The sequence below is a fragment of the Ranitomeya variabilis genome, chromosome 4 (assembly GCF_051348905.1).
Source record: "Ranitomeya variabilis isolate aRanVar5 chromosome 4, aRanVar5.hap1, whole genome shotgun sequence".
Classification (NCBI taxonomy): Eukaryota; Metazoa; Chordata; class Amphibia; order Anura; family Dendrobatidae; genus Ranitomeya; species Ranitomeya variabilis.
The window spans coordinates 460,346,746-460,372,003 of NC_135235.1; the positions used below are offsets into that span (position 1 = coordinate 460,346,746).

General features: G+C 42.0%; 1 protein-coding gene across 1 annotated transcript in view; it reads left to right on the forward strand.

Moving 5' to 3' along the window:
- Positions 1 to 14,525, forward strand: part of LOC143765201 (protein-glutamine gamma-glutamyltransferase E-like) — a 28,948-nt gene extending 14,423 nt beyond the window's left edge. Inside the window, exons 7-13 of the mRNA XM_077251639.1 lie at positions 1,405 to 1,543; positions 4,529 to 4,632; positions 5,720 to 5,962; positions 8,340 to 8,669; positions 10,690 to 10,847; positions 12,447 to 12,580; positions 14,278 to 14,525. Coding sequence (XP_077107754.1) covers positions 1,405 to 1,543; positions 4,529 to 4,632; positions 5,720 to 5,962; positions 8,340 to 8,669; positions 10,690 to 10,847; positions 12,447 to 12,580; positions 14,278 to 14,428 — 1,259 coding nt within the window. The 3' untranslated portion in view covers positions 14,429 to 14,525. The remainder of the gene's footprint in view (positions 1 to 1,404; positions 1,544 to 4,528; positions 4,633 to 5,719; positions 5,963 to 8,339; positions 8,670 to 10,689; positions 10,848 to 12,446; positions 12,581 to 14,277) is intronic.
- The last annotated feature ends 10,733 nt before the right edge of the window (positions 14,526 to 25,258 follow it).

The following is a 25,258-nucleotide window of genomic DNA, read 5'->3' on the forward strand; positions in this document are numbered from 1 at the left end:
AGGGTGGGATTGCACTTTTTTGCAATTTCACCGCACTTGGAATTTTTTCCCGTTTTCTAGTACACGACATGGGAAAACTAATGATGACGTTCAAAAGAACAACTCGTCTTGCAAAAAATAAGCCCTCACATGGCCATATTGACCAAAAAAGAAAAAAGTTATGGCTCTGGGAAGGAGGGGAGCAAAAAACAAAAATGCAAAACTGAAAAAAGCTCCGAGGGTTAAGGGGTTAAACATATGTGTGAAATCATGGTACCGGTGTTGTGCATCAGTGTGTCATCTGTGTGTCCATTTTTACCATTAATGTGTTATTATCAGTGTTTTTCATGGATGGATAGATTTTAATAGCTACATGCTGTAAACGTGAAAAAAAACCGGATACAACACGTAGGTGCAACACCAGTCTGAAAGAAGACTAACAGGCAGTAGAGGAGGAGACAAATGGAAGATTAGTAACAGATGACTGTGGCATCAGACTACATGATGTGTCAATGCCAATAAATGACCAAAGGGTAAATAAATGGCAGTACTTCCAAAATACATAACAACCAAGCAAAAGGAAGTGCATAAACCCAAGAAAGTAAAATATAATGATCTTCAACACTTAGTTTCAAATCCAGTAAAATGTTGAATAATGAGAAAAGGAAGAGAGAATTTCAGAGCAGAGTGAAGCCCAACACAGGAAAAATCACAAGAATTAATAATTAATATGCAGGTAAATCAGCATATAATAGAATTTTTCACAAAATTGCTATGATACATGAAACCATTTAGTGAGTATTCGGCTGATACGTCATTGTATCATTAGAAATATGTACAGTGGCTTTATTTCTTCACTTTGATCTAATTCTTATGCCGTATATTTTAATACTATACTATATCTTCTTGGATATTACACCAATTAGTTATTAGATGGAGCAATTTTTTTTAAAAGTGTTGATTTGCCTGTATATTAATTATTATTTCTTGTGATTTTTTTTCTGGGACGTGCTTAACTCTGCTCTGGAATTTTCTCTTCCCCTCCCATAATTCAACTTTTTATTGTATTTTAAACTGTTTAATGAAGATTATTATATTTTACTATCTTGGGTGTATGCACTTCCTTTTGTTTAGTTGTTACACAATATGTTAGTTTGTAGGCTGTAACTATGGAACAGAGGTTTACAAAGTATTTTTTTTTTACTTTTTGCAAAATTGCTTTAATTTTTACATACACTGGATAAACACATAAAAGGAACAAGGTTCCATGTTAAGAACTATACACATGACCACAGTTGGGATCCATGACATTATTTATTACTAGCCATTGATTTATTACTACATTATTTATTACTTCCTTATACAGTGACCCAATGTCTTAGATCATTTTTTATTGAATGATTTTTTTTCTCTTTAATCAACCAGTACTCAGATGTCTTGGGATTCCTGCTCGTCTGATCATTAATTTTGAATCTGCTCATGACACTGATGGGAATCTTGTTATTGATAACTATTATGATAAGGACGGAAGAAGAAACAACTCGAGGACAAGGGATAGTGTATGGTAAGTTCATGAAATACAGACAAATCTAGCTCAACAGTTGGGTGCTTAGATTTAGTAAAAAGGTTTGATTTTGTGTGGGGAACCATCAGAAAATGTTTAAGTAAAAGGTAATATGTCAGGTGAAATATGCTGCCCAATCCATGGGAAGTATGAATTGCAACCTGAATACTCTAAAATATTTTGAACATCTGACAGGGGATTATAGCTGTAGGTTAGTCTAGCCCAGCGCTGCTGCATTGGTGCTGAGAATGGCCGGCTGGAGGCAGAGCAGTGCTAGCCTGATCTATGGCTATGGCCCACCACCAGATCTTCGAAGCATAGTTTCTGAAGCATTTATTTAATTTATTTTACTCATTTATATATCGCCATTAATTCCACAGCTCTTTACAGACATTATTGACACTGTCCCCAAAGGGTACCGTCACACAGTGGCATTTTTATCGCTACGACGGCACGATTCGTGACGTTCTAGCGATATCGTTACGATCTCGCAGTGTCTGACACGCTACTGCGATCAGACACCCTGCTGAGAATCGTACGTCGTAGCAGATCGTTTGAAACTTTCTTTCGTCGCTGGATCTCCCGCTGTCATCGCTGGATCGTTGTGTGTGACAGCGATCCAGCGATGCGTTCGCTTGTAACCAGGGTAAACATCGGGTTACTAAGCGCAGGGCCGCGCTTAGTAACCCGATGTTTACCCTGGTTACCAGCGTAAAAGTAAAAATAACAAACACTACATACTCACCATCTGATGTCCGTCAGGTCCCTTGCCGTCTGCTTCCCGCTCTGACTGTCTGCCGGCCGGAAAGTGAGAGCAGATCACAGCGGTGACGTCACTGCTGCGCTCTGCTCTCACTGTACGGCGGCGCTCAGTCAGAGTGGGAAGTGGACGGCAAGGGACCTGACGGACATCAGATGGTAAGTATGTACTGTTTGTTTTTTTTTACTTTTACGCTGGTAACCAGGGTAAACATCGGGTTACTAAGCGCGGCCCTGCGCTTAGTAACCCGATGTTTACCCTGGTTACCAGCGAACCTCGGCATCGTTGGTCGCTGGAGAGCGGTCTGTGTGACAGCTCCCCAGCGACCATACAACGACTTACCAACGATCACGGCCAGGTCGTATCGCAGGTCGTGATCGTTGGTAAATCGTATAGTGTGACGGTACCCAAAGGGCCTCACAATCTAGATTCCCTATCAGTATGTCTTTGGAATGTGGGAGGAAACCGGAGAACCTGGAGGAAATCCACACAAACATGGGGAGAACATACAAACTCTTTGCAGATATTGTCCTTGATGGGATTTAAACCCAGGACCCCAGCGCTTCAAGGCTGCAGTGTTAACCACTGAGCCACCGTGCTGCCCCTCAAAAAATACAATACCTGGCTGCAATCATGTAGCCAAATTGTGATTCATGATGCCCACAATTTAGGCAATTCCCTGACAGATTCCCTTTGAAGTCACACGGTCACTCAGTACCTCTGTTTTTTTAAATAAATTCTTTATTTAAGAATATTGGCACAAGCAATGTAACAGCAAAGATTTATAAAAAAAAATCAATATTCATTTTCTTTAAGGGGTACAAATTTTTAGGGAACTGGGAATAGGAAAGGGAGGGGGAGGGGGAACAAACAGGGGCAAGAGGGATGAGAAGAGAGGGTAGAAGTGGTAGTCTTGTTGAGAATTAATCCTTTTTTTCCCCTTTTCTTTGTCGGACAGACTAAAACATGCAAAGCTATATATAGCACAAACATACTTGGTAGTGAATTCCAAGAATTAAAGCTTAATCTTGGTTTGGTACTCGCACCATTGTTGCCAGCTTTCTCGAAATTTGTCTCGATTGGGTTGAATCAGGTGAATTTTTTCAAATTAATATTTGCTATTGGATTCATTAATCCACTCTAAGAGAGAAGGGGGTCAGTACCTTCCCAATGTCTTGCAATGTGGATTTTAGCCGCATTAAGGAGATGGGAAATAATAGTATAAGCACTAAAATGCTGATATTGAGGTTGGACGTTAAGGAGGACTAGTTGGAGTCGATATGTTAAGAGCTTTTCCTATTTACCGTAACGATGTATGGTTTCTCAAAAGGGTATAATTTTAGCACATTCATACCAAATATGGGAGGGTGTTCCAGGTAACATATTGCATCTCCAGCAGTTAGGCGAATAAGAATTATCAATTTTATTAAGAATATCTCAAGTTTTATACCATCGAGATAGAGCTCTGGCAAAAATTAAGAGACCACCACATCAAAACCCAGTCATGGGCAGCCCAATCTTTACACAGGTGCTGACAAAAAGACTGTTCCACACAGTAGCGCACTACGCGTAGACACGGAAGTGTCATCTTCTACCACTGTGCCACCAACGGATAGCGCGAGCTCCACACCAGAATCTACTGTGTGGAACCTTCTTTTGTCAGCACCTGTGTATAGATCCCTGATACACCATATCATATTGTATGAAATACTACACCACAGGGATAATAACTATCTTTGACCTAACATGCTTCATTAAATGGGCGACTATATGATCAAGGCTATTAACTGGCTGAAACGTCATTTTGCCTGTCGCTTCAGCAATCACTATTAATAAATTCTCACTTGAAGCATAATTGTCAACTCGTACCTGTTCAGTGATTTTTTTTGAACTAGTGCTTACAAGCTAGACAGCCGAGGTAATCAGTCTCCTGGACAACAAGCTGTTAGCAAGTACTATCTGACAATATCAATCTTTGAAAGTGGGAATAATCCTTTATGGTCTCAGGATGCAATTGTAATATTTGACTATTTTTACATGAGTTTTTTGGCTGCTGCTATGTTCCAACCTGCTGTACTTTAAGTTTTAATATGGAAAAATACATTTTAAGTAGTTCATTATATACACAGTTCTGCTATATAAATGTAGATCTATATGGATAAAACATTTGAAAAAAAGATAACATTTGGAGAAAAGAACCATTACCTTGTTTGATATCTTCTCAGGAACTTCCATGCATGGAATGAATGTTGGTCAACCAGAAAGGATATTGGATCTTTTTATAACGGGTGGCAGATTCTGGATGCAACTCCTCAAGAACCAAGTGGAGGTATGAACTAAAGATCATAACAATAAAATGAAACACTTAAGAACACAAGATATTTTGCATTAAAGACAAAAACTAAAGCTGCATTTATACTGAAATAGCGAACATGTTCTCTTAAAAATGCTTTTTTCACCAATATCTTGAAGTCTAAACAGGCTGCCTATCATCCAATAACAAAGCAAAAGGCTTGTTCATTAGGTGAAATGATCTTTTACACAGTCTTCTGTAAACTGGGCCAGCACTGCTGAGTACCATGGCAGCTTATCTGTAATAGATAGCTCTGCCAGTGTAAACTGGCTACTAAATAAGCGTTGATCGCCGGTAAAGGTTTACAGATCGGCGGTCATATCATATCCCTAGTTGGTCCATGTAAATGTCCTACTGCATTATCAGAACTCAGCTATATTGTTAGTTATAGGCTGGATATCAAGATTATCGACTGTGCTCAATGATCTGCAGTAGAATTGTGAATGCAGCTCTAGAGTATAATGCAATCTGTGGCACAGCATAAGTACTGGATGGATGAGTAAAGCAATGTTTGCAAAGTCACTTTAAGTGTAACCGTCATTTAAATTGTTATTTCATAAATCAATTATAGATATTTAAATATTAAACATTGCAATTTACCTTATTAGATAAATCTGCCTCTTTATCCACCAGGACTGATAATTAATTCTCAAAATTCTCAATTCCTGGATAAAATCTGTCTTCAGTGAAGACAGATTTTTATCTATCTGAGATAGGAGATGGCAGCTATTTTTTATAAGATTCATTGTGGAATAGAGCCGCTTCCTCCTCTATCCCCTCTACATAGAATTTCATCAGTAGCAGCTCGTCTTCTATGTAAAAATCCATCTTTACTGAATACACATTTTACCCGTGAATTGAGAATTTTGAGAGTGTAAGATATTATTTTCATGTGTACTACTGATTTATAAAAATAGAAATTAAAGCAACGGTTGCTTTTTGCCTTTTCATTCAGATTATAATTGTGCTGAGAGATAAACTTACCCTTCAGTTGGTGGCTGTTAATGAGATAATGCCCTTAGTTGACTCTGCTAAATGACCCATTTTCTATATTATCCACTAGGTGTATTCCGATTGGGACCATGCTCTCTAAAAGCTGTGAAAGAAGGAGATGTGCACCTCAATTATGATACCCCATTTGTGTTTGCGGAGGTGAATGCAGACACAGACCACTTTAGTGTAGATAATAATGGAATAACAACCATGGTTTATTCAGAACCTGAAGGCGTAGGACAGTTCACCAGCACCAAGGCTGTTGGGTCTTTCACAAGATTAGATGTCACGAATGACTACAAATACCCTGAAGGTAATGACAAATTACTCTGTGTTATAACTGATTTGTTGTACTAATTTGCGATGATGATACATGTGAAACATTAGTCATTAGATTGCATTCATTATACATCCAATCGAGCAAGCTGCTGATTTGAACACTATATATTTCAACTAGGTCTTTGGTGGAAAAGCACAGCAGACATACATTACCATTTACAAGCCCTATTTTATTATTTTGACTACCTCCTTGTCATTGTACTGTTTTATAATGATGGGGAACTTGACATTTTTAAATCCTACTAAACACTAGAAAAACAGCATTGGCCATCACACATCACTCATATGCCATTTATTGACTATTGCCCCAGGATACGAGATCATCAATAATTACACAGGTCTACAAAAAAGTTTTCAGGTGCCAAGGTTTTTTTGAATGGAATTAGAGTATTTGGAGGGGGATGAATGCAAAAATCCCTTTACCGTACTTTTGCTGGTGTTTGTAGTTTTTGAGACAATTCTTCCATGAAAACAATGCATTCTCCCAATGTGACTTGCATGTGATTAATGCAATAGCTTTTGGCCTTTTAACTTTATAACACTGTAGGTAATGAAATATCCCATATAATTATTTTGTGTTTCAATTTGTAGGCGTACAATGCTAACAAGTCGACTTTTTGAAGCTAGAATTCTACTGTAGTAAAATTAGTTAACTATTAGCTATCTCAGAAACTTGAGTATAGCAAAACCGCAGTCAAATTCTTAATCAGCACCATAAACTTTATGTAAAACCGTTCAGACATTGTTGGCACCAAAATCACTGTACACCAGTGTAATCCGCTGGATGCTTTTGCACCTTATAGGCAAACATGCTAAGGTAGGAGGAGACCTAGCCCTAAACTGCATTAAAATTATTTGCCGTGATATCGGCTACTTGCAGTCCCTACTAGAGGAGTCTCGGCCCTTTTTTAGTTCAACAATGCCTGTATAATCCTTAAGCAATTATGTGTCACTAATGGGGAACAGAATCATAAAATGAATCAAGAAGGAAATAAGGAGCTTTCTGATAGAGTTATATTTTATAGTCAAACAGTACAGATTTAGTGACTATTAAAAATATAATGAAAATGCGTTAACTTAGGTGTAAAGTATATTATTTATATGACCAGGTGCTCAGTGGAGGCTTGAGTTGCACCTACATGCATATAAAAGGAGCTAAGATTCTAGATGAAGAAGATCTTTTTATTATGTCTTATTACTGGTACAAGGAGTCAACTGTTAACCAGGGTAAATTGTCCGATCGGAGCACTAAAGAATACTCTAGTGCAGTGTTTCCCAAACCCAGTCCTCACGGCCCCCAGCAGATCATGTTTTCAGGATTCCCTTAGTATTGCACAGGTGAGAGAACCTACGGCAATTTCTGATTCCTTGATAGCAATTCCATCATCTGTACAATACTAAGGAATCCTGAAAACAAGACATGTTGGGGGCCGTGAGGACGGGGTTTGGGACACTGTATTAGAGAATCAAAGCTCTGACTCAATAATGCTTCCCCATTACAACCGGGTCCTAATGTCAAGTAGATCATAGCTCCATTGGGAGTCAATTATTTGCTTCTAGAGTGTATTTTATGAGTTGTTTGGCAAGTAAGCTATAAGATCTAATTAATTACATGTCTGGTTGATAAAATGATAGGGAAAAAAAGAATATGACACAAATGAAAATGGTCCCCCAATCCAACTAGGTTGTTGGAAATTTAGATTTCCTACCTTCCATTTTGTCACTGTGGGCAGGGCTGGAGTCCTTTGAGACTGATATGACCGTGGAGGGCTTTAACTTTGTTTAGGCCATAAAATTACAGACTTAGGTACTGAATAAGTGCCATATGCGATTTGGAGGATTTGTAAATTCATGTGACCCATGAACTGGTCCTCTCATTGGAGCAGAGTTTAAACACAGGCATAAAACTTTTAAAGAGAAATTGTCAGCATGTTTTTGCTTCCAGCAATATATTACTCAGTTAACTGTATGTAGCCGTTCTGACACAATCAAAGGTTTTAAATTTAGCAATGCAGCAGAGCTGACAAATCTAATCCCACCCACACCAGGTTCTATGTATACAATATCTATAGACAGTGAGATGCCAATCACAGAAGGGGGTGGAGTCAGACTACCTGCTCTGGTCCAGCTCCTGGTGATATAACAATCATTACAAGTAAACAACAGCAGGAGCTTGCTAAGAGAGGTATTGCTGGAATTTGTGTTTTAACCCCTACAGTATGCTGTCTTCAGATTACAGCAAAAACCTGCTGGCAGGTTCCCATTAAAGTGACTAATTTAAAAAATAAATAAAATTTAAATAAATTAGCAAGATACTAAAATACATAAAAAAATGTTCTATTGTTGTACAGGCTCTGTTAAGGAAAGAGAGGTATTTCAGAAGGCTAAAGATAAATTGCGACCTCCAGCACCTGCCAGGTTCAGTATGATGGCAGCAGGAATGTCATCTCGTGATGCAATACCAGAAGAGCAAGCTGTTCAGCCTGAATTTTCTGGCACTTTTAAGAATGCTGAAACACAAGTTGGTGAGGATCTGAAAATGGAACTTACTCTCAAAAGCACTACTAGTGCCACCAGGACGGTGAAGGTCAACATGACTGCTACTGCCATAATTTATAACAGAACGCCGGTCAAGGATATCCTTGTAGAATCGCAGTCAGTTACACTCGGAGCAAATGCAGGTGTGTATTTTCTTGATCATTTTGTGTTTGAGTTTACTGTGATACATGGTGAGATTTTTTAAAAAAAGTAAAAGATTTAAAAAATTCAGCATTAGATAAATTGGGGACTAATGATGAGCAAGTGTGCTCACCACTCGATCCAGCATCGGATGCTCTGTAACACATCAGGTAGTGGAGTGCTTGAGCGCCATGCTAGACTCCTCGCACCGCATTTTTTGCTGCTGTTAAAAACATGCGGGGATTGCCTGCCATACATACATCCTTGAAGCTTGATGTGTACCTCGATGCACGATGGGTTAGTAAGCATGCTCGCTCATCACTAGGTGGGACAAGTTTCTAGCAGAAAGTGCATCAAATAGAAGGCCCAGAGACACATTATTGGCCATAACAAAAACATTTGCCACTACACTTTGCAGGAATAACTTGGTCACTTGTCCATGGTGTTGCACCATAGATTATGAATTTGGGTGAGGAAAAATGAGACTTGAGGAAAGCATAGAATTTGTAGAAATGGCAGCTGAAGAAAATTAGCTGTAGGATGATCTTTGTGAATATGACTTAGATAGTACCACCAAGTGTACATCATATTATATAGTAGTTATATATGTAAAGCTGCGAAAGTTATTACTTGAACACCTTTACACTTTTTGGCTTTTGTTTTTACTTTTGCCCTTCTTCCAAAACTTTTTTATTTTTTCATCAACATAAACATATGAGGACTTATTCTGAATTGGAGTTTTGAATAACACCATTCACTTTACCATGTAATCTGCCAAAACACAGAAAAAAAAATCCAATCCATTGCAATTGCAATCCATCAAATCTCTAGTAGCTGTATTCAGAATCATGGGAGATTTAGCAGTAATATCCCTGGGTAGTCTAGTGTTGTAAATAGCATTTCTATTTTATAAAATTCATAATACAATAAAATCACATGACCAAGGTGGCCAATTCCTGCCTGCTGCAACAACGTACCATCAACACGTTCATTCCCAAACATAAAGACTAGGGATCCTTATATCATACATCTATACTTGATAGTTGAGCTTTCTAAGGACACTTTCACATTGCATTCTGTGTCCCCGCTGGGGCATATGTCCAAAATCCCCAGCAAATCGATTTCTGGACATATGCGCCAATGGGGCCATAGGCTGTAATTGCAACAGCAGAGCGAACGTAAGCTGTCGTGTACTTTTTTGGGGAATGTAAGCCTACAACAGGCAGACACCCACACGTAGTGTACTACGTCTGAGTTTCCGCCTCCTATAAAATCTTGAAAATGATGCATGGCAGAGCACACATTTGCTCTGCCATCATCAGTACAGTCTATGGCTCTGTCGACGCATGCGTCTGAACCCCATTGTTCGGGTGATTTCAGACATATGCCCCGACGGGGACACAGGATGCAATGTGAAAGCACCCTAAGACAAACACATTGCAGTGGGGCATGATATGTAAAGATGAACCAATGTGTCACCTGATTTAGTGATTTGCACAATAGGATCTACTACCAGAATACCGTCGAGCTGTATCTAATTTTGTATTCATTTATTTGGTGGTATCTTGATATTTCTGTTGAGTTATCTCAATAATATTGCATTTTGCACTTTGTATTCATACTCATTTTATGAATGCTATTTGACTAAGTATTGGTCATAGGATCAAACACTCATCCTTTCATACTTTTATTCACTTTTTGTATTTTCTATTCTTTATTTATTGTATTACTTGTATCTGATTGTGGATTAATCACTTGGCACTATTTGTAACCTTGGTCCCTGTATTTTGGAATTTAGCAGACTTTTTACTTTATTTTTTAATTTATAATCTAATAAAAAATATATTTTATCTGGATTATACTCGGCTAGTGGTGGTTTTATCCTCTCCTCCACATGTAGTGTTATTCATGAATGTCGAGTTCTCTCGTCCCCCATCTTTAAACAGAACAATTTTGTGTTAAATAGTCTTACAGAATGTGTAGATTATCATATTAAGTTCTAGTTTTTCTTCTTTTTTTTAGAGAAAAGTGTCTTCTTTAAAATTACATATCCTCAATATGAAAATGCCATAACACCAGACAACATGATTCAAGTTGGGGCTGTCTGTGAAGATGAAATGGGAGGAAAGTTGCTGGTAGAAAAAGTGGTTACATTGAAGAACCCACCATTGCTATTCAGGGTAAGATGAGACATCTGTTTTATGTACAGTATAGAAGGGTCTATTAGACCTGTGTTTAGCTGTCTAGTCTGGATGTAACATCTGGACTACCTACGATATTATGGGATCAAAACTTACAACACAGAAGGAATCTTTACTGCTGTAAATGTTCAGGTACAACGTGGTTGGGTGATTTCAGCCAGTAACACTTTTTTTGTGAATATCTGGCCTGGGAACCTTGAGAGATGTGATTAGTATGAGGTGGCTCAAGTTGATTGACAGATCTCTCCTTATGAATGCCCATGGGACAGGTCTGTCAATCAGCTGGAGCATGGTGGAGAGAAGCCATTTGAGTGGTCATACTGGTCTAGTCACATCCCTGCTTTTAATCTCATGTAGCTTTTCAAACATACCTGATTTCAATCATACAGTCGGAGGATTAGCTCCATTCTGCCCCGAATGTGGGTAGCAAGAATCAATTAACAGGTTACCCTCAATGGGTTGAAAAGAATTTACTTCTCCCAAACACCTCTGATTTTGTCTAGTCTCCTGTGGGAATAAAGAATTGGCATGTTCAAAACCAACCAACCTGCTTCTCCTTGACTGCAGGACTACAGTATTGTAGAGGTTTAAATTTCCAGTTTCAATTTTTTACCTCCCCAGCCTCTTTTCTCCTGGATTTCCTAAGTAAAGACATAATCACATTTTTTAAATTAAGTTGACCAAATCGGCCTTTATTATAATAAACATAGCAGATATTAAATAACTTGAGGTAAAGAGGTGTGTGGTGCTTCAAAACCAGGCGCAAACAAATTTAATAAACACCCAGCATTACCGCCAGCCACAACCACAGGCTCGGAGGCACCTCTAGTGCCATTAAAATCAATTCCATACCATCAAGTCCCAGGGGCCCCACAATAAAGAGCCCCAAACTCTACCAGGCAATTACCAAAACTGCAAAACCAGTAGGAGGTTATCATCTATTCAATGTACAACCCCCAACTACATTTTTGCCCATCAACTCCAAAAAACCCCTCATCACAGCCTGCCGACATGACACAAACAAGCACATTAGATTTATATGAAGCGCATTAATTTACCCATATTCGAAACTAGCAGGACGCATGGGTGGGACCTTTCCCTGTGGTACCTACATGCATCTTGTCAGTCCATCCCCCTTTCCCAACTATACAAAGCCCTGCATGGGCACTGCATCAAAAGCACTGCCATATATTGAACGCAGGTAAATCCGCATGTGTTCACTGACCCATGCGGATTTACCGCATCCAATACATTCTATTGGTGAAATGTCTCTTGCGGAGACAAGCATCTCTGCAAGAAAAAGTTGACATGCTGCAGTCTGGAGACTCATGCAGCATGTCAATCTCCGTGGGTGATCCACGGGCATCTGTGGACACATAGTGGACATGAGATTTCTTGAAATCCCATCCACTATGCTGTCACAGCTGGCCACTGTTGGCTTGATGCTGCATAAATACGCAGCATCAAACCCCGCATCAACTCACGTGCCCATAGACATTCATGTATTGTGTGTGTGGCCTGTAGATTACAATTTCCACCTAACTTGCTAATCCTACATGTTTCATTTTATATTTCTAGGTTAACGAGCAAGCTAAACTGAAAAAAAGATCAACTGTGGACATAATATTTGCTAATCCTATTCAAGAAAATGTTGATGACAGTGTTCTCACTGTTGAGGGATGTGGCCTCATGAAGGAGCCCCTCGTTGTTAAGTAAGTGTGCTGTACACATTTTTTTAACAAAGTTCATGCACAATGTGCAAATATATTGTAATGTTCAAAAATGTTTTAAAATACAAGATATAGTAGCGCACTTCAAACCTCGTATAGCCACATACAGTATATAGACATTAACTACTCAGAAATTTCTTAATGGGGTTGTCCACTTTAGGGTCATGTAATGGTCAATTGATTTAATTAAACCTTACTAAATAATGATTTTTCCTATATCAGTGCTGCAGAGAATTTAGTAGTAATTAGTGTAAAGAACTGATGCACCACATTCATCAGTGAGAGAACCACTTTCTTGTCTATGGCATATGGAAAAAAGGCTGTCTGAAATAGATGATTCCTTAAATATAGTCTTATGAGGATAATTATTCAATTATATTATAAAAGGCAGTAGAGAGTCTAACTCAGGCAACTTTTTAGAGCAATGGTACCCAAGTTATAGCTTAAGATGTACAAGAACAGCTCAGGGCAGGATACATGTAGGATAAGTGTCCGTGTTGTTCTGCTGGCATCAACTCAGACTTCTTTCAGGGTTTTTTTTTCTATTGGCAGTCTTATTGAGAAATCTTATAGAAAATTTACGGTCTCAACCATTGCTACCACCTGTTGTCTCACACATCTCCTGAGGGCTAGTATGTAATCTAGCACTGACCAAGGCAGTGGGGTGAATCAGCAGTCATGAATGAAGAAAACATGACTGTGGAGCAAGTGTTACCAACCGTCCAGACATTCCTCGACAGTCCATTAAATAGATCACTTTTTAGCCTGTTTGTAAAATAAATTTGATGTGTCTGTGATTTTTTTTTTCAAATCAAGAGAGGCTTGAGCAAACTTTTTTTGACTGTAACTATAATCAATTTATGATATTACAATGTGTCAGTAAGTATTGTTGGCTATCCATGATTGTTTGATATATTGTCCAGAAAAAAAAAGTTGGCAAGTGGAGCAAGTGCAAAAAGTAACTAACTGTCTTCACAGTTATCATCATTTTTTGATTCTGAGAAATCTGAAAAAGTACCTAGAATCTGTATCAGGGCGCCCAGTGATTACTTTTCATTTATAGCACTTTTTTTGTTCATTTCTCCTTTCACCATTTGTGGCAAAGGAACCATTTATGCTTTCCTTAGACTTCCGGGCCTAGGTGCCACCACAACCTCTGCATCATCTGTGTAATACTCTGTTCTTAATTTTAAAAAAAGTTTGACCACTACTACTTTTCAACACAATTTCAGTTTGTGTCGGGGTTTCTTTTTTAAAAGGACATTCCCATGTTAGACATTTATGGAATATTTACAGGTTATGCTTTAAATGTCTTATAGATGTGAGTCTAAAGATCTGGGAACCTCACTTATCTTCAGAATAAGGGTTCCTGACACTCATCTCCTATAAATGAAGAAGTGGCTGCATCAGTGGCATTCTCCATTCTTTTAAGGAGTTCTAAAAGTGCCAAGCATACCATGCTTGTCTGCTTATGAAATTCCTATCTAACTGAACAAAAGAAAAAAATACCCATCTGCAGCCACATCTTGGTTTATGGAGATGGAATCCCTATTATGAAGACTAACATCAACCAGATGGAAATAATAACCCTTTAAACGGATTCTGTAAAATGTAAATGAATCCACATTTTACAAATTGTACAGTAACTATTAATAAAAGATGTACCTTTACTTTTACAGAGTGCCACTTCTCAAGCAAAACCAAAGAGTCACCATTGAATTTGAAATCAACCCCTACAGAGTTGGAGAGAAGAGCCTCTGCGCAGATTTTTCCTCTAAGAAATTCCCCAATGTTAAGGCATTTCAGTCAGTTGTTGTGGCTCAATCTTAAAAAAAACATGTTTCTTTGAGGAGGGGGGTGAATAAATATATGATAAATGCTCAAGCTTTATATGTGTTAATATGTAAATAAAGTGAATGGAATATTCTGTCCTGGTCCCCTTTTTTATCCAGATGCATAGCTTGTGATATTATTGTTGTTGAAAGGACAACTCAGGACCATTTTACTAATCAAGCCAGTGATATGGCAGCATAGGTTGTAACAATAACAATTATACCTGTCTTGTAGTAATTTTAGTGTGCCATCGCTGAGAAATCAAAGTTAGAAGCAATTTGTAAATTACCGTAGTTTGGAAGTGCATTGGGAGTCTGTTGAAGCCCAGTATCGGCATTCGGAGGGAGTAAACTGGGCAGATTCCCATAGACCCCATTCCCCATAAGGGCCCTCTGCGATTATAAGTAGAAATTGTACTTATAATAGCAGTCCTGCATTATCAATGTAGTTTCCAAAATGAGGTGCAAGCAAAAAATGTCACACAAAGGAAAATACTATTAATATAAAGAAAATATGTTCAAACAATATACATACAGTATATATATATATATATATATATATATATATATATATATATATATATATATATATATATATATATATATATATATTAGCTACTGAACCCGATCTCTTTCCAGGTGGTGAGCATTTTTATTGGTACATTTTACAATTTTATGCCATTTTTGAAGACACTGTGTCTATGAATTCACATGTACAGTGTCTTCAGTGTTTTCCTACTCCAATTGGATTAGTCAGTGAAAAGTTTGATTATTTTTGGAGAAGCTTTATATATATACTGTATATATATATATTGGTCTTCAGTTAATTTTTTTGATCAGTGATGGTGGACCTTTTAGAGACCGAGTGCCCAAACTGCAACTCAAAACCACTTTTTATCGCAAAATGCCAATCCGGCAATTTAACCTGAGTACTGAGGTTTTAGATTAGAAAAACAACTCATGCAGAAAGCAGGTGGGGACAGCAGGGAGCAAATGGTGCAGCAGACAGCAGCCAGGAGCAACATTGTGCAGCCACAGATACGAGCAATGGTACCAGACTACAGATACAAAGAATATGCTCTCCCATCATTTTACATGCTACCCATTCTGGTATATGTCCCTCCATCCTGGCATATGCTCCATCCTGGCATTTGCTCCCCCATCCTGGTATAGGCTCTCCTATCCCGATGTATGCTCCCCCATCCTGATATACACTCCCCCATCTAGGTATATGCTCCCCCATCCTGGTATATGCTCCACCATCTTGGTATATGCTCCACCATCCTGGTACATGTCCCTCCATCCTGGTATATGCTCCCCCTTATCCTGGAATATGTCCCCTATCCTAGTATTTGCTCTGCCCCATCCTGCCTGGACTGCTGTTGTTCAATATATATAAAAAAACACAAACACTCCTACTCACCTTTCCCTCACTCCTTTGTGGCGTTTTGTTGTCTTCTGAAGCCAGCAGCTCTCTTCAGCGTCAAAGCAATAGGTTTGCATGACATCGCTGCCATGCGCCCAGTCAATTGCAACCCAACGTCAGCTGCTGGCTTATCAGAAAAAAATGTAAGTGTAGTCTCTCATATAATAGTTTATCATAGAAAAAAATACCTAAAATTATATTTATTAGATATGTATTAAAAGAATGAAGTCATCCAAAAACAGACATACATACACACAAAAAGTAAGAAATCAAAATATACTTGAAGGGACTTGCTACCACTGCCCTATACTAAAGCCTATATTTTTGCCTGCCTACCAATGGAGGTTGGCACCCTAGAGAATATGATAGTGGTGTCCCCACTCATTGATGGCTGTCCCTGTTGGTGTAACACCCCAGGTTCCTAGTTGTTACAGTGGCATTGCTTTCCTCACGGGGAGAGTGATGTCACACTTGGAAGCAAGGAAGGATTTCTTTTATCAGGTATTCAAAGACATGCAAAACTGATCCAGGTTGTAGGTGGCTCCCCATATATATTCTGGCTGGAGGGGAAGTTAGTGAGCAGTCTGTGAGAGAGACAGAGGAAAGGGGCAGTGCAGACGAGAAGATCTGCAGCTCCTGTGAGGAAAGTGAGGGGCCGTGCAGACCAAGGAAAGGAAAAGAAAGGAACAGTTTGTAGAGAGCATGAAGGAGGAAGGAGCAAAGGTGAAGTGAAGAGCTGGAGAGAGAAGCTGCGACTGGGCTTCCTCCACGCTGAACGCAGATACCAGTAGTCGGAAGACGGAGGTTTTGGGGGTAACTCTATGCCCCACGGCAGAAACTGGTGGACAGCAGATGGCAAGTTACCTGTCCACCATTGACACCTGAGGACACAGTAGCAAATAGAGCCCGGGTTGTGATAGAGATCCTGTAAAAAGGCTCGCGCTACCTCTCGTATGGGTAGTGTCCTACCTAAAGGGGACAGAAAGAAAACGTGAGGACCTTGTGAGAGGCCTAAGGCAGCAAGGGACTACAACACCACAGCACTAGACAGAAGGCTTCTAAACCCACCTGGTAAGGGGGATTCCAGGCTCACTTCCAAGCCAGCCGGACCATCGACACCTGTGATCCGGTACCCTGGACAGTGTATGCCTGAACCCTTCAGTAAAGAGACTGCACCACACCTGTTGTGAACTATACTTCTTGGCTCCCTCTTGTGGTCTCTAGTGGTATGGCACTGGGATTGTCTTTCCCCAGCTTGGTACCCACCTGGTTCGTTAGGCCAGGGGTGTTGCTATTTAAACTTCCTGGATTCTTAGTCTGGTGCCTGGCATCGTTGTAATCAGTTCATTTCTGTTTGCTCCTGTCTGCTGGTCCTGGTTCTTTGCAAGATAAGCTAAGTCCTGCTTCCTTATTTTTTGTTTATTTGCATTGTTCTTATTTTTGTCCAGCTTGTACAAAATGTGATTCCTGATATTGCTGGAAGCTCTAGGGGGCTGATATTCTCACCCCACACCGTTAGTCGGTTTGGGGGTTCTTGAATATTCAGCGTGGATATTTTGATAGGGTTTTTGCTGACCGTATAAGTCATCTTCCTATATTCTGCTATTAGTCAGTGGGCCTCTCTTTGCTAAAACCTAGTTCATTCTTACGTTTGTCTTTTCTTCTTACCTCACCGTTATTATTTGTTGGGGGCTTGTATTTAACTTTGGGGTCTTTTCTCTGGAGGCAAGAAAGGTCTTATTTTCCCTTATAGGGTTAGTTAGTTCTCCGGCTGGCGCGAGACGTCTAGAATCAACGTAGGTACGTTCCCCGGCTACTGCTAGTTGTTTGTGCTAGGATCAGGTATACGGTCAGCCTAGTTACCACTTCCCTATGAGCTGGTTTTTTGTGTTTGCAGACTTCGCTGAAACCTCTGAGACCCTCTGCCATTGGGGTCATAACAGTATGCCAGGCCAAGTGAATAGTTAATGCATTGCAGAAGTGGGATTAAAAGAAAAGAAGTTCTGAGTTTTTTTTTTTTTTCTTCCTCCCCTTTTTCTCTGAGTGGCTTCAGGCTTTGCTGCAGACATGAATGTCCAGACTCTGATTACTAGTGTGGATCAGCTTGCTGCACGGGTGCAGGGCATTCAGGATTTTGTTACTAGTAGTCCTATGTCAGAACCTAAGATTCCTATTACTGAGCTGTTCTCTGGAGATCGATTTAAATTTAGGAATTTTAGGAATAATTGTAAATTGTTCCTATCTTTGAGACCTCGTTCGTCTGGAGACTCAGCTCAGCAAGTTAAAATTGTTATCTCCTTCTTGCGTGGTGACCCTCAGGATTGGGCCTTCTCGTTGGCACCAGGAGATCCGGCATTGGCAAATGTTGATGCATTTTTTCTGGCGCTCGGATTGCTTTATGAGGAGCCCAATCTTGAAATTCAGGCAGAAAAAGCTTTGCTGGCTATCTCTCAGGGCCAGGATGAAGCTGAAGTGTATTGCCAAAAATTTCGGAAATGGCCCGTGCTTACTCAATGGAATGAGTGTGCTCTGGCCGCAAATTTCAGAAATGGCCTTTCTGAAGCCATTAAGAATGTGATGGTGGGTTTCTCCATTCCTACAAGTCTGAATGATTCTATGGCGCTTGCCATTCAGATTGACCGGCGTTTGCGGGAGCGCAAATCCGCTGGTCCTCTGGCGGTGTTGTCTGAACGGACTCCTGTCTCAATGCAATGTGATAGAATCCTGACTAGAACCGAACGGCAAAATCATAGACGTCAGAATGGGTTGTGTTTTTATTGTGGTGATTCTACACATGTTATATCAGCATGCTCTAAACGCCTAACAAAGGTTGTTAGTCCTGTCGCCATTGGTAATTTGCAACCTAAATTTATTTTGTCTGTGACTTTAATTTGCTCATTGTCTTCCTACCCTGTTATGGCGTTCGTGGATTCAGGTGCTGCCCTGAGTCTTATGGACTTGTCGTTTGCCAGGCGCTGTGGTTTTGTTCTGGAGCCTTTAGAAAATCCTATCCCTCTTAGAGGAATTGATGCTACGCCATTGGCGGAAAATAAACCGCAGTTTTGGACACAGGTGACCATGTGCACGACTTCTGAACATCGGGAGGTGATTTGTTTTCTTGTTCTGCATAAAATGCATGATTTGGTCGTTTTAGGTCTGCCATGGTTACAGACCCATAATCCAGTTTTGGATTGGAGGGCTATGTCTGTGTCAAGTTGGGGCTGTCAGGGAATTCATTGCGATTCCCCGCCAGTGTCTATTGCTTCCTCTACTCCTTCAGAAGTTCCTGAGTATTTGTTTGACTATCAGGATGTATTCAGTGAGTCCAGGTCCAGTGTTCTTCCTCCTCATAGGGACTGTGACTGCGCTATAGATTTGATTCCGGGTAGTAAATTTCCTAAGGGAAGATTATTTAATCTGTCTGTACCTGAGCATGCCGCAATGCGTTCTTATATCAAGGAGTCTTTGGAAAAGGGGCATATTCGTCCATCCTCTTCCCCTCTTGGTGCGGGATTCTTTTTTGTGGCCAAGAAGGACGGATCTTTGAGACCTTGTATAGACTATCGGCTTCTGAATAAAATCACTGTTAAATTTCAGTATCCTTTGCCTCTATTGTCGGATTTGTTTGCCCGGATTAAGGGTGCCAGGTGGTTCACCAAGATAGATCTTCGTGGTGCGTACAACCTTGTGCGCATTAAGCAGGGAGATGAATGGAAAACTGCATTTAATACGCCCGAAGGTCATTTTGAGTACTTGGTGATGCCTTTTGGGCTCTCTAATGCTCCTTCAGTGTTTCAGTCCTTTATGCATGACATCTTCCGGAAGTATCTGGATAAATTTATGATTGTTTATCTGGATGATATTCTGTTTTTTTCTGATGATTGGGACTCTCATGTAAAGCAGGTCAGGATGGTGTTTCAGGTTTTGCGTGATAATGCTTTGTTTGTGAAGGGCTCAAAGTGTCTCTTTGGAGTGCAGAAGGTTCCCTTTTTGGGTTTTATTTTCTCCCCTTCTGCTGTGGAGATGGACCCAGTCAAGGTCCGAGCTATTCATGATTGGACTCAACCCACGTCTGTTAAGAGTCTTCAGAAGTTCTTGGGTTTTGCTAATTTCTACCGTCGTTTTATCGCTAACTTCTCTAGCGTTGTTAAACCTTTGACGGATATGACCAAGAAAGGTTCTGATGTTGCTAATTGGGCTCCTGCAGCCGTGGAGGCCTTCCAGGAGCTGAAGCGCCGGTTTACTTCGGCGCCTGTTTTGTGTCAGCCTGATGTCTCACTTCCCTTTCAGGTTGAAGTGGATGCTTCTGAGATCGGTGCAGGGGCTGTTTTGTCGCAGAGAGGCTCTGGTTGCTCTGTAATGAGACCATGTGTTTTTTTTTCTAGGAAGTTTTCGTCTGCTGAGCGGAACTATGATGTTGGGAATCAGGAGTTGTTGGCCATGAAGTGGGCATTTGAGGAGTGGCGTCATTGGCTCGAGGGTGCTAAACATCGTGTGGTGGTCTTGACTGATCACAAAAATCTGATGTATCTCGAGTCTGCTAAGCGCCTGAATCCTAGACAGGCTCGTTGGTCATTGTTTTTCTCCCGTTTTGACTTTGTGGTCTCGTACCTGCCTGGTTCAAAGAATGTGAAGGCTGATGCTCTTTCTAGGAGCTTTGTGCCTGACTCTCCTGGAGTCTCAGAGCCAGCTGGTATTCTTAAAGAGGGAGTAATCTTGTCGGCCATTTCTCCTGATTTGCGACGTGTGTTGCAGAGATTTCAGGCTGGTAGACCTGACTCTTGTCCACCTGACAGACTGTTTGTTCCTGATAAATGGACCAGCAGAGTTATTTCCGAGGTTCATTCCTCGGTGTTGGCAGGGCATCCGGGGATTTTTGGCACCAGAGATTTGGTAGCTAGGTCCTTTTGGTGGCCTTCCTTGTCACGGGATGTGCGGTCATTTGTGCAGTCCTGTGGGACTTGTGCTCGGGCTAAGCCTTGTTGTTCTCGTGCCAGCGGGTTGCTTTTGCCCTTGCCTGTCCCGAAGAGGCCTTGGACACACATTTCCATGGATTTCATTTCAGATCTTCCGGTGTCTCAAGGAATGTCTGTCATCTGGGTGGTGTGTGATCGTTTTTCCAAGATGGTCCATTTGGTACCCTTGCCTAAGTTGCCTTCCTCTTCCGATCTGGTTCCTTTGTTCTTTCAGAATGTGGTTCGGTTGCACGGAATTCCTGAGAATATCGTGTCTGACAGAGGATCCCAGTTTGTGTCCAGGTTCTGGCGATCCTTTTGTGCTAAGATGGGCATTGATTTGTCGTTTTCATCTGCCTTTCATCCTCAGACTAATGGCCAAACGGAGCGAACTAATCAGACACTGGAGGCTTATTTGAGATGTTTTGTTTCTGCGGATCAGGATGATTGGGTGACCTTCTTGCCATTGGCTGAGTTTGCCCTTAATAATCGGGCTAGTTCCGCTACTTTGGTTTCGCCATTTTTCTGCAACTCTGGTTTTCATCCTCGTTTTTCCTCGGGACATGTTGAGCCTTCTGACTGTCCTGGGGTGGATTCTGTGGTGGATAGGTTGCAGCGGATTTGGAATCATGTGGTGGACAACTTAAAGTTGTCACAGGAGAAGGCTCAGCGTTTTGCCAACCGCCGCCGCGGTGTGGGTCCCCGACTTCGTGTTGGGGATTTGGTATGGCTGTCTTCTCGGTTTGTTCCTATGAAGGTCTCCTCTCCTAAATTCAAGCCTCACTTCATCGGTCCTTATAAGATTTTGAAAATCCTTAATCCAGTGTCCTTTCGTTTGGATCTTCCGGTGTCGTTTGCCATTCACAACGTGTTCCATAGGTCTTTGTTGCGGCGGTACGTTGTGCCTGTGGTTCCTTCTGTTGAGCCTCCTGCTCCGGTGTTGGTTGAGGGCGAGTTGGAGTATGTGGTGGAGAAGATCTTGGATTCTCGTCTCTCTAGACGGAGGCTTCAGTATCTGGTCAAATGGAAGGGCTATGGTCAGGAGGATAATTCCTGGGTGGTCGCCTCTGATGTTCATGCGGCCGATTTGGTTCGTGCCTTTCACGCTGCTCATCCTGATCGCCCTGGTGGTCTTGGTGAGGGTTCGGTGACCCCTCCTTAAAGGGGGGGTACTGTTGTGAACTATACTTCTTGGCTCCCTCTTGTGGTCTCTAGTGGTATGGCACTGGGATTGTCTTTCCCCAGCTTGGTACCCACCTGGTTCGTTAGGCCAGGGGTGTTGCTATTTAAACTTCCTGGATTCTTAGTCTGGTGCCTGGCATCGTTGTAATCAGTTCATTTCTGTTTGCTCCTGTCTGCTGGTCCTGGTTCTTTGCAAGATAAGCTAAGTCCTGCTTCCTTATTTTTTGTTTATTTGCATTGTTCTTATTTTTGTCCAGCTTGTACAAAATGTGATTCCTGATATTGCTGGAAGCTCTAGGGGGCTGATATTCTCCCCCCACACTGTTAGTCGGTTTGGGGGTTCTTGAATATTCAGCGTGGATATTTTGATAGGGTTTTTTGCTGACCGTATAAGTCATCTTCCTATATTCTGCTATTAGTCATTGGGCCTCTCTTTGCTAAAACCTAGTTCATTCTTACGTTTGTCTTTTCTTCTTACCTCACCGTTATTATTTGTTGGGGGCTTGTATTTAACTTTGGGGTCTTTTCTCTGGAGGCAAGAAAGGTCTTATTTTCCCTTATAGGGTTAGTTAGTTCTCCGGCTGGCGCGAGACATCTAGAATCAATGTAGGTACGTTCCCCGGCTACTGCTAGTTGTTTGTGCTAGGATCAGGTATACGGTCAGCCTAGTTACCACTTCCCTATGAGCTGGTTTTTTGTGTTTGCAGACTTCGCTGAAACCTCTGAGACCCTCTGCCATTGGGGTCATAACACACACCATCCTTGCAAAACACATTGGGAGCCCTAAGGACCCAGCTTCACCTGTGGGAAGCCATACCATCCCAGCTGTCATAACATCACCCCAGCAGACCCCTTTAAGCAGCCTCAGTCACCCCTTACCGAGTACCACAGGTGGCATCACAAACCAACTTTATTCAAACCCCTTTAAAGACCTTCCCTTCTATATGGGTGCCCAGGGCCACTGATTGGGTCGCCGCCGCCCTGACAGTTTCTTTTAAGTACCAGACCCAGTACCGAGTACCCCACGGCCCTGGCGAGCGTTCCATTAGCCCTAAGTGACCCTGGCTAAAAAGAAGGGGCAATCTTGAAACCAGGGGCATGGAGAATATAAAAGAGCGACAGTGTGCGGGAACAGGCAGAGTGGCGGAGGGAAGCTGTAGTGCGCGGAGGTCGACTGTGAGTCCTCCCGTGCTGTATAGTCAAGACAAAGTAGGCCCAAGCCTGAGGGGCCCACGGAGACTTGCTGGAGACGAAAGGCAGAAACGCCACCCGGTATCCCTGACAGTTCTGACTCCCATAACACCACTGAGCATGAGTAATTCCTCTCAGGGGTGGATTAAGGGTAGCCAGGGCCCCGGGCTGTTTAGACACTGTGGGCCCCCGGTCATGTGATGGGGTCATGTGATGGGGTCATGTGACGGGGTCATCATATACCTGAACCAGATTATTCCAGAAAAATAGTTGCTGTGTGAAACTATAACCTGTCAAACATCCATTGATCTAGTCAATTTACCCTTCAGTTAGGTCGAAGAAAAAACAAACAAAAAAAACACAATACTATCACCGTAAGTGCCAGTATTCACAGGAGATCTGTACTTAGTATGCAGTGTCTGTGTAGAGGTAATATAGTGATCACCGGTGACATTATATACAGGTGCTCTGTATATAGTATACAGTGTATAGTGTCAGTGTATAGGTAGCACTAACTCACCAGTGACGTCTCTAGGTGAAGTCCTTCATCTTTCATCCAGCACAGACCGCCATCACTTCATCCAGCCAGGACTCGTCTCTGCAGGAAATAACACAGTTATCTCGAGCTCCGCTTGCAGAACACATTACTTAATTTTTCCCAACTTCTACATTACACCACATGAAGAAAAAGAGGCAACATAGTGTCACTCTACACAGTAACAGGACCGCCCCCCATTTAAAACAGTATCCTAAAAAAATAAAATGAATACATGACTGCAGTAATAATATGCCTTAATTAGCCCCTATGGTAATGATATTCCCCATCCTGGCCTAGTGTATCTCATTCCTGGCATCAGCCATATGTTCTCTCATCCTGCCTTCATGAGTATCCAATCCTGCCCCATATGATCTCCCCATCCTGCCCCATCAGTCTCCATCATATCCATCCTGCCCCATGATCCTGTACGATCTGTCTCCAATCCTGCCCCATGTCTTTCATTCTGCCACGTGTCTCCAATCATGCCCCATATCTACATTCTGCCCATGTCTCCAATCCTGCCCCATCTGTCTCCAGTCCTGCCCCCATTGTCCAGCATCTCTGCCCCCAGTGTCCAGCATCTCTGCCCCCAGTGTCCAGCATCTCTGCCCCCAGTGTCCAGCATCTCTGCCCCAATGTGTCCAGCATCCTGCCTCCAGTGTGTCCAGCATTCTGCCCCAGTGTGTCCAGCATCTCTGCCCCAGTGTCTCCAGCATATTGCCCCCAGTGTGTCCAGTATATTTCCCCCAGTGTGTCCAGCATATTACCCCCAGTGTGTCCAGCAAATCTGCCTCAGTGTCTCCAGCATATTGTCCACAGTGTGTCCAGCAATGTGCCCCAGTGTCTCCAGCATATTGTCCCCAGTGTGTCCAGCATTCTGTCCCAGTGTGTCCAGCATTCTGCCCCAGTGTGTCCAGCATATTGCCCCCAGTGTGTCCAGCATTCTGCCTGTGTGTCCAGCATATTGCCCCAGTTTGTCCAGCATTCTGCCCCCAGTGTGTCCAGCAATCTGCCCCCAGTGTGTCCAGCATATTGCCCCCAGTGTGTCCAGCATATTGCCCCCAGTGTGTCCAGCAGTCTGCCTCTGTGTCTCCAGCATATTGCCCCCAGTTTGTCCAGCATTCTGCCCCCAGTGTGTCCAGCATATTGCCCCAGTGTGTCCAGCAGTCTGCCTCTGTGTCTCCAGCATATTTCCCCCAGTGTGTCCAGCATTCTGCCCCCAGTGTGTCCAGCATATTGCCCCCAGTGTGTCCAGCAATCTGCCCCAGTGTTTCCAGCATACTGCCCCCAGTGTGTCCAGAATTCTGCCCCCAGTGTGTCCAGCATATTGCTCCCAGTGTGTCCAGCAATCTGCCCCAGTGTCTCCAGCATACTGCCCCCAATGTGTCCAGCATTCTGCCCCCAGCGTGTCCAGCATCTCTGCCCCAGTGTCTCCAGCATATTGCCCCCAGTGTGTCCAGTATATTGCCCCCAGTGTGTCCAGCATATTGCCCCCAGTGTCTCCAGCATTCTGGCCCGGGCCCCCCGGATTGCCGT